Source organism: Mustela putorius, unplaced genomic scaffold (assembly GCF_011764305.1).
Source record: "Mustela putorius furo isolate JIRA1106 unplaced genomic scaffold, ASM1176430v1.1 tig00003909_pilon_pilon_pilon, whole genome shotgun sequence".
NCBI classification, from domain to species: domain Eukaryota; kingdom Metazoa; phylum Chordata; class Mammalia; order Carnivora; family Mustelidae; genus Mustela; species Mustela putorius.
Window position 1 is genome coordinate 15,113,785 of NW_025422057.1, and position 15,281 is coordinate 15,129,065.

Here is a 15,281-nt window from a genome sequence, read left to right on the forward strand (position 1 = left end):
CATTAAATGCTTCAGTGCCCTTTGACCTTTCGGCTTTAGATGCAGTAGTGCATATTTTCTGGAATTGTTCTAAAGCTGCAATTCTCAAACATTTTGGTCTCGAGACCCCTTTATTTCTTAAATATTATTGAAGACTTCACAGATCCTTATGTATTTTTTTACCTATTGGCTTTGACCATATTAAAAATTTTAAATGACCATTTAAAAATATATTTATTTGTTCACTTAAAATTGTACTTAAAAAATTCATTACAGACACACTCGTCCAGCTCTTTGGGGTGTCTTGCCCCTTTATACAGGCCAAAGGAGATGTGTCATCAAATTCTCTCCCTGAGAAAGAGAAGCTGATAGTTCAAATCAGGCCACGGGCATCAAAAAATTAAGAAAGAACAATGAACGAATAGAGGGTCAGATAGACAGATCAAGGATAAAGCAGAGCAAAATGTTCATTGTAGAATCTGGGTGAGGGTATTCGGTGGGTGTCCTCTCTACGATTCTTTCCAGTTTTCTGTACGTGTAAGAATATTCAAGATAGGGGTTCCTGGGTGGCACAGTCGGTTAAGCGTCTGCCTTCAGCTCAGGCCATGAGGATCGAGCCCCCATGTTGGACTCCCTGCTCAGCAGAGAGCCTGCTTTTCCCTCTCCCTCTGCCTGCCTCTCTGCCTACTTGTGTTCTCTCTACCTCTCTGTCAAATAAATAAATAAAATCTTTTAAAAAAATGTTTTTCATAATAAAATGTTGGGGGAAAACATTACAACTTAAAATCAAAAGTAGATTTTATTTTAAGAGAAATATAGTCTTTAAAACAGATAAAAGGGGGCACTTGGGTGGCTCAGTGGGTTAAGCCTCTGCCTTCAGCTCAGGTCATGGTCTCAGGGTCCTGGGATTAAGCCCTGCATCAGGCTCTCTGCTCAGCAGGGAACCTGCTTCCCCCACCCCTCTCTCTCTGCCTGCCTCTCTGCCTACTTGTGATCTCTGACAAATAAATAAATAAAACCGTAAAAAAAAAAATAGCAAAAAGTATAGCACTCTTTTGCATTTTTGCAAATCTCTTTAATGTTGGTTTAAAATAAGACAATTCTAGTCTCCTATCTACTTCTCCAAACTACTGGAATCATATATTACATAGCCTTTGGAAAACTCCATAATAAACCCATGACAGAATCAGAATTTAAAAAGTAAGTAATCATATGAGTATTACTAGTATTGACCTCATGGACCCTCTGAGAGAGTCCATGAGCATGGAACTTCTGTTCTTTAATAACTGCAGTCCTACCAAATTGGATACTATGAATAGTACCTAGAACATAGCAATACCTTAATAAAGTATAATTTTCATTTAATATGATTGTTTAAAACATCTTTATTCTCCTTTTCAGGCTACAGCTATAGCAATATTCCTTGTCTTCTGGAATCCAAAGTACCTAATCAACTTAAGGAAACAGTATAAAAGTTTTGCTTAAGTATGGCTTTTGTTAACTTACTTAATCAAGGAAGGGTTTCGATTACTTTTGCCCTGTCTTATTTTTTTATGAGACGAAAACACTTACTTGACAAACCATGAAAATGAAAAGAAACGTATGGGTCTTTGGGGCTAAACTAAATTATACCACTGACCCAGATATTTTGAGGGTTTAGGGTTTGTAATATTGAGCATCAACTCAGCTTCAGAGTTAAATGGGGAGCGGTAAATTTTTAAAATGAGTTTAGTGAGATAAATTCAAATTGCCAAGTTTATGTGAGCTCAATTGAAAAATACAATTCACAAATGTTCAAGGGAGAGCCTAACTCTGGATAGACAGGGTCCTCCATCTGGAGCATTCACTTCCTCAAGACAAGCTGAGGGGAAAACAGACTATATATACCCAAATTGCTGCTTAGTAAATATGAACCTAGAACAAGGTAAGTTAATTTATAATGTAATTTTTATTACATTTACTGTATGTTATTTATTATTCTCCAAAATAGCCTGGCCAAGTAGAGCTCTTATACCAAACTAATATTCTTTCCGGGGAATGAGTAGATGGGTGCTACCAAACATGACTTCGCTTATTTTTCCAAACTTCCGCTGGCAATCAAATTCCCTTCTCACTGCAGCAATCTTCCTTTAAATATATATGTATATATAAATATACATGTATATAAATATATATATTTATAAATATAAATATATATATTTATATATTTATAAATATATATATTTATATATGTAAAATATACATGTATATAAATATATATATATTTATATATACATATATATTCTTCAGTCAAATCTTATTTTGGTCCAAGATTTTTAAAAAACATTTATTTATATATATTATTTATATATAAATATAAATATATATATTTATATGTATTATTTACATATATATATTCCTCATTCAAATCTTATTTTGGCCCAAGATTTTTAAAAAACATTTATTTACTTATATATATTATTTTATTTATATATAAATATAAATAAATATATGTTTATATATATTTTATATATATATATATTTTTTTTCCCTCGGTCAAATCCTATTTTGGTCCAAGATTTTTTTAAAACATTTATTTATTTGAGAGAGGGAGCATACACACGGGGTAAGACGGGCAGAGGAAGAGGGAGAGAATATTAAGCAGGCTCCATGCCCAGCACAGAGCTGAGGTGGGGCTCCATCTCACGACCCTGAGACCATGACGCTTAACCAGCTGCACCAACAGATGCCCCTTGCTCCAAGATTTTTAAAACAACTTTTTAAGTATTTTTTACTGATCTACATGCTGATTTTAGAATTTAACACTTAGATACCAATATTACTTTCAAGTTTAGTGTCATCTCACTACTGCTTTTCAAAATCTGGAACTGCATTAATATTCTCTAATTTTTTCAAAGTGAACACACATGCACATATCACTGTTTAAAAATTTTAAAGGTCAGTATATCAACAAAACCCACAATTTGAATATTGTAAAATATGAATGGTACTTGTAAAGGCATTCTAATTTTTATTTTATTACATGAACTTCTAAGCATGACATAGATCCTTTGATGGGATTTCCAAGGACTTTTTAAAGTTACATATGCACAGAAATTTTTCTTTGAAAAAATATAACAAGCAAACAAAAACCACTGGATAGACAAAGGCAAGAATTGACCTCCCAGTTAATAGTTACATTTGCCATTTACAAGCCATGTAGCTTTGAGCAAGTCGCTTAACCAGTGTATGTCTCAGTTAACCTGTATAACAGGAAGATGGAATCGGTTAAATACCCATACTACTCTTCTAGTTTCTGATTTTACCTTTATATTTAAAAGGAAGAGTACTTAGAGTCTACTAAGAAGAGTGTTATATGCAAAAAATAACTTGAAATTGCTTTTTAAAATGGGCTTTTCTCTGGTTTACATAACTTGAGTCTCATTAAATCATATAAAACTTATTATAAAAATTGTTATTTATAGTAAAAAAGTAGTCAGTAAAAAAGTTCCCAGAATTTCAAAGATAAAGGGCACTTAAAAAACAAACCAAATAGGTTGAAATGTTAACTTTCATTAAATCTGAATATTAGTCTCAGTGCTTATTATTTTGTTTTTAAGATATGATTTAAGATATAATCACTAGTATAATAAATATAAGAAATCCTGAACATCCTAAAAGAACTGGAAGCAAATATACAAAATTTTCTCATAGAAACTATGCTATTATTATTCCAATATTATTGTTTATTTGCTATTAATTTAATTTTAATTTAAAAATTAAGTTAAAAATTAGTAAGAACTGGAATGTTCTTACTACATGCTCTTTATTATAATGGCGTTCATCTGTGGACTAGAAATTCATTTACCAAATTGAAATCTTTACCTGGTAAAGCCTGGCATTCTTGTTGTCGCTGATCCCACTGGCAATTCAAGTTTAGTGAACAGCTTTTACAGCTGGTAAGTTTGTTACAAATCTGCTCATTTCTCACATGACATTTGGTGTAGTTTTTCACAGACTAGAAAGTTTAAAGATAAAGCATGTTATTTTTCATCTTTGTATAGCAATAATTCTTAAACTACATCATAAATATAAATCACAAGTAAATTTTAAAATTAAGATTTCTATTTTTTTTTAAGAATTTATTGGACAGAGAAAGAGAGAGATCACAAGTAGGCAGAGAAGCAGGCAGAAAGAGAGGGGGAAGCAGCCTTCCTGCTGAGCAGAGAGCCCGATGTGGGGCTTGATCCCAGGACACTGAGATCATGACCTGAGCTGAAAGCAGAGGTTTAACCCACTGAGCCATCCCAGATCGAGTTTATTGAATCAGAATCTCTTTTACTCATTTCTTTAAACTATAGTTCTTGGAACTACAACATATACTTATTGGAAAAAATGTGCACATTTTGTAATTTGAAACAGAAACCATCTAATGAAAATATTTTCTATTGAATCTGATAACAGGCTTCCATTCAATCAATAAAGCCAATGCAGAGTCACTGCTCCTCATGACCATGTGAAAGAATTCTAGTCATAATAAAACTATCATACAAACCCCTAGAAATGAAGTAGAAATGATAAATAATAAAAAATAAAGAGATAATTTATCAAAATCAATCTAAAAAGATGAATTATATTCACAATAACTCAAACTAATTTTATTCCCACAGACATGAAATAATCTTTTTTTTTTTTAAGATTTTTATTTATTTATTTATTTGACAGAAATCACAAGTGGGCAGAGAGAGAGAGGAGGAAGCAGGCTCCCCGCTGAGCAGAGAGAGCCCGATGCGGGACTCAATCCCGGGACCCCGGGATCATGACCTGAGCCGAAGGCAGCGGCTTAACCCACTGAGCCACCCAGGCGCCCCTGAAATAATCATTTTGGTTAACTGACACTTCTGTATTTGTCACATTTCCTTTATGGTGGCTGCAAAGAAGCCGCAGAAGTCAGACTTTGACCAATCCTACCATAAAACATAATCATACGTCAACTAAACTCCAGCATTAAGAGATTAAAGTTAAAAAGGTAAAAAAAGAAAAAAAGAAAAAAAAGGGAAGGAAAGAAAAGAAAAAATTTAGGCACCACAGGAACTTTGGTGGGAGTTCCCTACAAACATCAAAGTTCAGATATTTTACAGGATGTCATCAATATCTATGATTAAAATATTTGGTTCAATTCTTTCCATAACTCTTGAGAAGAAAACATAAAGGACTTAATGCTGAACACTGAGCTTCACTTCAATCTTTTTTTTCCTCTATAGATATAAATACTTAACTCAGGCTTTAACTAAGGGAGCTAAATATTTCTTTTTAGTCAATAAAGTTAATAGTTAAAATTTAATATACCTATCCCAAATATAAAAATGGTTGAAGCAACTTTTATCCTCTTGGGTAATTTAAATGTCACCCATCAAATATTTTTCTATAAACTACTATACTTTCCCACACAAAACACACTGCAGTCACCTCAATTCCAAAGACGTTCATTTCTTTAGGGCAAATTACATGTGCTATAAGGTAACAGATAAAAAGTAGATAGATACTAATGTTTTTCATTATTCATCCTAAAAAAAAAACAAAAACCCAGAGGAGATACATTTTTTTAAATCTCAAATTACTTTGTGACTCTTATTCAACCACATTTTCATTCAGAACATATATACTTTTTCATTGTTACTTTTTCTAATTCGTAGTTTTCTGTCTTCATATAGAATATGTATAAATCTTAGCATTATTCTATGTAATAATTAGAATATAGCTCCAAACATTTGTCAGCTAATGGAAAAGGAATAAATTTACTCAAACCATCCGACAAATAGAATAACCTGTAAAAATGACAGGAGGATGGCTGAACAACTTGTTAGGATAAAAGAAAGAACAGTTTTAATGCCAGTCTTTAGACTAACAACGGTGTCATTAGAGTTACCATCTGAATAACTCCACTGCTCTTCATTACAAACGGGAAGGTAGTTTATTGATGCTGAACCAGTACAATAGATGAAATTATATTTTAATCACACACAGGGGCCAATTTAACCAATGAGGAAAGAAATGACTGTTATTCTGAAACACGGTTGGTAATTTTTAGCCTAATGAACCAAATAAGTAAGCAGGTTATTTGAGCTTTAAGAGCACAAAATATGCAACTTCAAGTAAATATGACCAAATAACAAAATAGGGTATCAATGGGTATCATTCACACTAACATCTCACAGAACTTTCTGTAACCATTAGCATTTGGTTTAGTTTAATCACCATTCTGATCAAACCGTCTAAAAGACATTACATCAAAATCTAAATTATAAGTGAGTACTATCTGTTCACTTATACTATCTCGCCCAGTGCCTTCCTCGTTAACACATCATTTTAAAAAATAAAATATAGGGCGCCTGGGCAGCTCAGTTGGTTAAGCGACTGCCTTGGGCTCCGGTCATGATCCTGGTGTCCAGGGATAGAGTCCCAAACCGGGTTCCCTGATCTGTGGGGAATCTGCTTCTCCCGCTGACCCCTCTCCTCTCGTGTTCTCTCTTCTCATTCTCTCTCACGCTCAAATAAATAAATGAAATCTTTAAAAATAAAATAAAATATAAATAAGGTCACTTTATAAAATGAATACTTGATAATTTACATAACACAATTTTTGAGGTAACGCATGTTTTCATTTAGTTTATTTTTTTTACGATTTCATTTATTTATTTGACAGACAGAGACCACAAGTAGGCAGAGAGGCAGGCAGAGAGAGAAAGGGGAAAGCAGGCTCCCTGCCGAGCAGAGAGCCCAATGCAGGGCTTGATCCCAGGACCCCAGTGGGATCATGACCTGCGCTGAAGGCAGAGGCTTAACCCACTGAGCCACCCAGGTGCCCCTATTTTCATTTAGTTTAAATGTCTAAACACAATAATGTCTAAACACAATACCTAAACTCATGGTTATCCAACAAAGCTTTAAACACAATCTGTTTACAATTTTTATTTAATAACATTCTTCATTTTACTCTTATTCCCGTGCTTTATTTTACTCACTAAAATAACCCCCATTAGACAAATATTAATGCAAATATTAAAAAGTATTTCAAATTTTCAAAGCAGAGTCATGCCCTATTAATGTTAAAATTCATATAAAATTGAAGTATATCTATTACTAAAGCAACTTATATCATGGGAAAGTATATACCAACACAATATGTACTAAAGCAAAGGTTTCAATCTGATGAGTTAGTAACTGAAAAATCTCCACCATTTTAAGTTCTGAATATTATTACAGTATAGAACCATAAAACAAATATTTTTAAATATGACTGTTTATTAAAAAATGTTTGATGATACAATAAAGATTTTTTACTTAACTTTCAAACACCCTTTTCTTTACCTTTATCTCCATATAGTATTCTGAAAAAAATAAGTGAATACTTTTGGTGATTAATGAAAATTTAAAAAAAAATTTTTTTTAAATAATGTATGTTACATTTAGTTGAAAATATGTAAGGACATCATTTAGTGTTTTAAGCTACAGCCCAGTAAGAGAATTCTTGGTCCTACTATAGTTTTTAATCCTTTTAATGTTTTTTTATTTTGAAACTTTTCTTTCCAATTGTTGACATCTTAAAAACATGGGATATTTTGATACTACCTGCTTATAAGATTAATTTTTACTGCTCTTAATCCATTTTCATCTACCATAACTATTAATTTCATTACTTTTTTTCAATTGTCTACTTAAAGTAGGGTTTCTCAAACTTAACCCTATTGACATTTTGAGCCAGATACTTGTGTTTTGTGGGAGAGTTCATGCATTATGGAATTTTAACAGCATCCCTGGCCTCTTCTAGATGCCAGAAGCAGCCCCACAGTTGTGACAACCAAAAATGCTGACACACATTGCCAAATGTCCCTTAAGGCACAAAACTGCCTGTGGTTGAGAACCACTGATCTAAAGAGACAAACGGAAAGTGCCACTGTCAACCTCTGAGTAAACTTACATACAAAGCCTGTGAACAAAACATAAGACCACACTACTACCACGCATGTGTATGTCTGACCAGAATGCCATGGAAATCATTCCAATACTTACCCATATAATGTGTCTATCAGCACAGAAAACTACCTTGACAGTTCTAGTCTTTTTTTAAAGGGCATGGGAAGAAGCAAAAGTTTTTGGAATCTAGACTAAAAAATCTGAGCAAGAAGCTGGAGTGACTTCAGCACACAGTGAGGGATTCCTTCCATATTTTCATTGATGTGTGAGGTGCTGCCTGCACCAGGCTACTAAATGGGAAGCTAATAACTGGAAGCAGCCAGGCTAACCACATCACCATTCACCCATAAATACTAACCACACTGCAGTTGCTGTTTGCAGAAATGCATTTCTTGTCATCACACCACTGGCACCCGTTGGTATTGGCAGCACAGCTGGCACAGTCTGCGTATCTGTAGCATCTGTCATCAGGAGCAGCTGTGGGACAAACAGGAGATGAGTGAGTCAGGGTGAGAAAGAAAATGTCACACTTCTTCATTCACACATTTTTAACACCTGTCTAAGAATCACTAAGACATTTTACACCATAAATATGGCCAAAAACATGAAAATAACATCTTCAATATGAACTTAACTTCATATTGAATTTGAATTGTGTTTGCAGGTTTTGAGATTCCTCCTACCCTCATTTTAATTATTCAGTCTACCAGGATCCTACTGCCATTTAACATTTATCCAGTATGGAAGGGGAAAGACTTACAGGCTTTTTAATTAAAAAACCATTACTGCACATTGAAAAGAAACATTATAACAAATACTCATTGGTTATCATTCTTCATAAAGATAATCAGAGGCATCACATTAATCAGATTCACTAAAAATACATTACTAATTGTAGCATAAAAAAATATATAAAAGTGCCACCCATTTAAAGGAAATTGAACAGTTTTTATCCAAATCATTCACTCATAAATATTTACTAGCAATTTTTCATGTTTGATTTACTTATTCAATATTTTATAATAAGTATTAAACTAAAACATTAGTCATCAAAATTCTAGAAAATCTTTTAACTCTGTGGTTGGCTTGGCAATATTAAAGAAGGAAAAAAAACTACCAAGTGCAGAATAAATTATTTCATTGTATTTCTTAGAAGCACAGTAGTTCTTAGAATATACTTTAAAGCATTTTTTACTTATACAAGAAAATAGTTCATATATACATATATGTACATGACCATGTTATACGTAAAATATTGGTATATATAATATTACATATAGAATTAAAAGAGAAAACTGAAAATAGCTAATAAAAAATTGTTAATCACTGCTAAGTTCAAACTTTAAAATTCCTAACTAAAGGATTATGAATTTTTAATTCTAAAAGCTATACCAAGGTAACTCTTATAAGCAAAATGTATTAGTACTTCTAGCCAAGTAGAGAAGATTTATGCCAGAAAGGAAGAAAAAAATAAAAACTACCTGTTTTAGGAGGGCATTTTGCCCTAAGGATATTATTACTATTTCCAGATTCCCAAGATTCACAGTGATTTTTATTCCAAATACATTTTATTCCAGGACCAGCATTCTTACAAAGTTCTTCATCTCTGAAAGCCTTGCAATTTGGAGGCTTGTAAACAAGGATATCATTAAGGAGCACACTAGAAAATCCTCCAAATATATACATGGACCTATTAAAAAAAAAAAAAAGAATCCCAAAGAAACAATATTAAGAAAAGTCCAACTTACTAGTTTGAAAAATAAATTTAAATACATTTATCAAGGTAGTAAATAATTTTTTTTAGAAAATGAAAATGCTGGGGTTATGGACATTGGGGAGGGTATGTGCTATGGTGAGTGCTATGAAGTGTGTAAACCCAGCGATTCACAGACCTGTACCCCTGGAAATAAAAATACATTATATGTTTATAAAAAAATAAAAATTTAAAATTTAAAAAATAGAAATTGAAAATGCCTCTACATGGATAATAAGATACACTTTAGAACTGCTATCTAGAATTACAATTTTTTTTAAAAGATTTTATTTATTTATTTGACAGAGAGAAATCACAAGTAGATGGAGAGGCAGGCAGAGAGAGAGGAAAGCAGGCTCTCCGCTGAGCAGAGAGCCTGATGCGGGACTCGATCCCAGGACTCTGAGATCATGACCTGAGCCGAAGGCAGCAGCTTAACCCACTGAGCCACCCAGGCGCCCTAGAATTACAATTTTTTAATACTGACAGTGAACTTAGATACAGAATCTGCTTTACTATCCTCTTACGAAATAAACCAAAGGTAAAATATCAAAAAGATATTCAAAACTTCAATTCAGGAAAAGAAGTCCAGACAATTGCCAAATTGATTCAACTACAAGTGCCAAAGAATTCTGTGCTCTAAAAAAGCATAATTTTTATTTCCAACATTATTAATAAGTAGAAAAGATCAGAAAATGCTTCAATATTATCTTTTATTATTTAAAAAGAGTAAAATAAAAGTCAACCAACACAGTATTGCAACAAAGAAGTCTAGAGGTTTTAGTTATAAACTCTGAATTTCATTTATTACTGTTTTGAAAGCTAACTGATATCAATTACAGAGTTTCATTGTGGTTAACTTCTACGTGCTTTTAGTACCATCCTGAAGAATTTTTACATAATTAGAATAAGGTGGAGAAAAAATAAACCTATAAAAATGTCATTATAAATTACAAATTTTAAGCTAAGGAAAGACCTACTGTTTCCTGCCATATTACCAAATTTCTGCCTTAGAAATAGAAAAATGAGGGCACCTGGGTGGCTCAGTTAGTTAAGCATTGGCCTTTGGCGCAGGTCATGATGCCAGAGTCCTGGTCTTGAGTCCCACATCAGGCTCCCTACTCAGCAGGAAGCCTGCTTCTCCCTCTATCTCTACCCCCTGCTCACAATTTCTCTCTCTCTCTCACTTTCTAATGAATAAGTTAAATCTTTTTTAAAAAAGAAAAGAAAAATGATACTAACTTAAAAGAAGGTAACTTAAGGATCATCCCATCCAAAATCCCAAGGGATATAAAGATATTAAAGTTTAAAGACATTAAGGGATTGTCAAAAATCACAGGGTTAATGACAGAACTAAAATGACAATGTAATTCTTCTCACTTTCCTTGTTCTCCTTGATAGAAATAGGCAGCTAGCCTTTTTATCATTTCAGTTTGACCTTTTTTAAAGAAGACATTCATTGTCTGATCTCTACAAAAAGAAAAGAAGGCAGGATGATATTTTTTTTAATATCTTTGGTTTTATCTCAGTTTTAATTCTGTCTGACTGCTCCCCTTTCTCTTAAATATATTTGAACACAAAAGAATGAAGGATACGGTTAACGAACCAAAATGTAGTCCACAGTAGACTAGGGATACCCAATTCCATTAAGTACAAATGATAATTTTTGAAAAGAGTAACAGAATATGTGGATAGTTTGACTGACAAATGTATGTTTTTTACCCATTAATAACAACCGCAGAGTGTCCAAATCTGTTGACATCTCTATGAAGATTTGGTTTTGGTAATATTTTCCATTCATCACAAGCTAGAAAAAAGAGAACAGCAAAACAAAAAAATGAAATAAAACAATAAATCAAGACAAATAATATAAAACCATATTTGGTCAAATTGAAGATACAATAATTAAAATTAGGAAGACTTTCATTAACTTGCCATGACCTACAATTTAATAACACTACTCAACTGGCATCATTCCTTAAATAAAAACAACTTCTGCATAAAATTCCCACAAATAAATTTAAGTGTATGAGAATGATGAAAATGAAAAAAATTAGGGGTATAGTTTTTATTGGAGGATAATTCCAAAGACATATCTTTATTAAATAAATCAAGGCTCATATAGTAAACTGCATGAATACCAATACTGGGCAAACCTATTAGAAAATTAAATTACTAAACCAAATTGTACATTCACGCTTATGAAATTAAATTATATATAAATAATATTCAGTGAAATAATGCCTAAAAATGGAATCATCAAAATAAAATCATAAATGATTTGGTATTTCAAAATAATAGGGTTCATTTTATATAAAACAGAATGACTTCAGTTGCAAATATCTAGAAAAAATTTAAAAACCTAAATAATTCATGAGCTATATAAAAATATGAAAAGAAAAATGTTAATAGAAAACTTTGTATCCTTTCAATATAACCTAGCTTCAAAATTGACACATACACTAACATAGCTTTTGAGATGTCAAATATTGTTTTCAGTTACTAGGGACATCCTCAGGACAGTGTTTTAGATTTCATCTTCTTAGACATGCCATATCTAAAGGCAGGCAGTAGTATTTAATAAAAACACATAGATGTAACAAATTTTTAAAAACAAATTTTATTTTTAGGTAGTTTAGAAGCCCTCTGGGAAAAAGAGAATAACCTAAAATAGAGTTAGTTGTAGAAGTTAAAGTTGTAATAAATTATTTGTTTTCCTATTCATGTGATTACCTCTATAACACTAGTAATAAAATAATAATTGGGTTTTAATTCAATATCACTACTAGTGAAGATCAAAGAAATTATAAAAACCAAAATCATGGTTTAAAAAATGAAAATAGAAAACAGACAGCAATAAAACACACCTTGAATTACGTCTCCTGAAGTCTATTCCAAAGAACACAAATTCCCCCCAAGAGAAGTTATTCCTTAGTTTATATAATCTCTCTCTTTAGTTCAGAAAATACATCTGCCTATTAAATAGTCTCAAAAGAGAGTACAGACATATAGAAGCCTAACTATACCTAACACAATGTTCCCAATATTTTATTCACAGAAGCACTTTTCATGTCATACTTTTCACATTAACATTTCTAAGAGCCAATGCTCTGAATATCACATCTTGGGAAATACTATGAAGGAGGCTTATACATACAATTAACATTCTGGTCAAATTTACATGTTACAGTTTATGTAAGAAGTATGCTTACATGTGTATAGTACTATAAAGCTTCCAAAGTGCATTCATCTAGGGGTGCCTGGGTGGCTCAGTGGGTTAAAGCCTCTGCCTTTGGCTCAGGTTATGATCCCGGGGGGGTCTCTGCTCAGCAGAGAGCCTGCTTCCTCCTATCTCTGCCTGTCTCTCTGCCTACTTGTGATCTCTGTCTGTCAAATAAATAAATAAAAATCTTTAAAAAAAAAAGTGCATTCATCTACATAATTTAAAACGGTCTTTGTAAGAACCCAATGAAATTGATTCAGCAGGTATTATCATATGCTGAAAATGAAAAATTAGGGGAACTAGGGTGGCTCAATCGATTAAGTGTCTGCCTTCAGCTAGGGTCATGTCCCCAGGGTCCTAAATTCTAGCCCCGTGGGCTCCCTGCTCAGCAGAGAGCCTTCTTCTCTCTCTCCCTCTGCTGCTCCCCCTGCTTCTACGCTCTCTCTTTCTCTCTCTCCCTCCGTCAAATAAATAAAATCTTTTAAAAAGAAAATTAAAAAATTAGATCTAGAAGAAGTTAGGCAATTTATTCAAAGCCCATTTGATTACCTTTGTTTTTCTATAAATTATTATAAAAATATTTGACATTTAAAAGTATATTTGTAGCAGATTCTGAAAGATCATTCCCATTTGGAAAGGGTGACCTGTAAAAGGCATAGGCTTTGAAAAAGAAAGAGATGGGAATGTTAGAGACAGTAAATGAGTTAGAGCAAATAGATTTCAATCATCCCACCCAACACACACACACACACACACACACACACACACATACACACACACACACACACACACACACACACACGGCCAGTGATTTACAAATTGTGTTGTTTATAGTATTCCAACAACAGAATTAGAAACCTGAATATGCTTCAAAGAAATAAAACAGAAAGAGTCAGATGAAAGAGTAACACTACCAGATACCAGTTTGTTACAAAAATCTCCAAAGAAGAATCTTTAAGATCGTTTGGGGGCAATCTGCAGTCCAGAAAAGAAAATGATCCAACCATCTGAGCTAACCTAGGACTAAAAAGTAAGCCATTTGGCCCAGAATCCAACACAAACCAGGCAAGAAGGAAAGCAGATTTTCCAGATGAGAACCATAGAAATGCTCAGAAAAACTCAGGAAAAAAAGGGGGGGAAAGGAGCTAAGAATAAAGACAAGCATTAACTAAAAAATTGGCTTCCTGAGGATTTCTTCTAATTTCATAAGCCAATTTCTTTTGGTAGAAGATGATTTTGTTTTCAGCGCACAGAACAGCCCAAAAAAATGGCATTACAAACACCTATGTACCACTAACCAGATTTGCCAAACCTAGTATTTGACCATATTTACTTTAGATTTTTTTTTTAAAGATTTTATTTATTTATTTTTTGTCAGAGAGAGAGAGAGAGCGAGAGCGCAAGCGCACAGGCAGACAGAGCAGTAGAGGGAGAAGCGGGCTCCCTACGGAACAAGGAGCCCGATGGACGATCCCAGGACGCTAGGATAATGACCTGAGCCGAAGGCAGCTGCTCAACGAACTGAGCCACCCAGGCGCCCCTACTTTAGATTTTTTAAAGAAATAAATTCTTACAGATATGACAGGCTCCCTGTGTACTCTCATTCCAATTCAAGCTCTATTAGGTCTTCCTTCTTAGGATGCAACTACTATTCTGTATTTGCTTATCAGTGTTTCTATATATATGATACATATATAGTAATTTTCGTACATGGGAAAGCTTTGCATTAATACAAATGTATATTGTAGTATAGAGTATCAATTCTATAACTTATTTTCAACACATTGTTTTGCTTTTTATTCTCTTCACATTTTAGCCATTTTTATGTGTGCAGTTCAGTGACATTAAGTACATTTATATTTTTAAAACAACACAACCATCCATCTCAGCACTTTCTTATTTTGCAAAACTAAAACTCTGTGCCTCTTAAACAGTAATTTCCCATTCCCTTCACTCTCAGCCCCTGCTAATCACCTTTTTGCTTTTTTTGTCCATAAATTTGATTACTTTAGTACCTCAGATGAATGAAATCATACAGTATTAGACCCTTAGTCTTTGACTTCCTTCCTTTACCAGATCGTTAAGATTCATCCATGTTGTGCTGTGTGTCAGAATTCCATCCTTTTTAAGCCTGATGGCCCATTGTACGCATACACCACATTTCCTTTACCCATTTATCCATCAGTGGACACCTGGGTTGCTTCTCATCTTGGCTATTGTGAATGATGCTGCTATGAATATGGATGGACAAATATCTGTTCTTGTACCTGCTTTCAATTCTTTTGGGTAAATACCTGAAGTGGAATTGCTGGAATTATGTGGTTAAGTCTTGTTTAAATTTTTGAGGACCATCCATCCTCTTTTCCACAC

The 15,281-nt window shown here is 33.2% G+C and overlaps 1 protein-coding gene across 1 annotated transcript in view; it reads right to left on the bottom strand.

Moving 5' to 3' along the window:
• Nucleotides 1-15,281, bottom strand: part of ATRNL1 (attractin like 1) — an 815,348-nt gene that overhangs the window by 650,512 nt on the left and 149,555 nt on the right. Inside the window, exons 11-14 of the mRNA XM_013055772.2 lie at nucleotides 11,411-11,495; nucleotides 9,417-9,625; nucleotides 8,294-8,412; nucleotides 3,844-3,976 (exon numbers count right to left, since the gene is read on the bottom strand). Of these exons, the coding sequence (XP_012911226.2) occupies nucleotides 3,844-3,976; nucleotides 8,294-8,412; nucleotides 9,417-9,625; nucleotides 11,411-11,495 (546 nt within the window). The remainder of the gene's footprint in view (nucleotides 1-3,843; nucleotides 3,977-8,293; nucleotides 8,413-9,416; nucleotides 9,626-11,410; nucleotides 11,496-15,281) is intronic.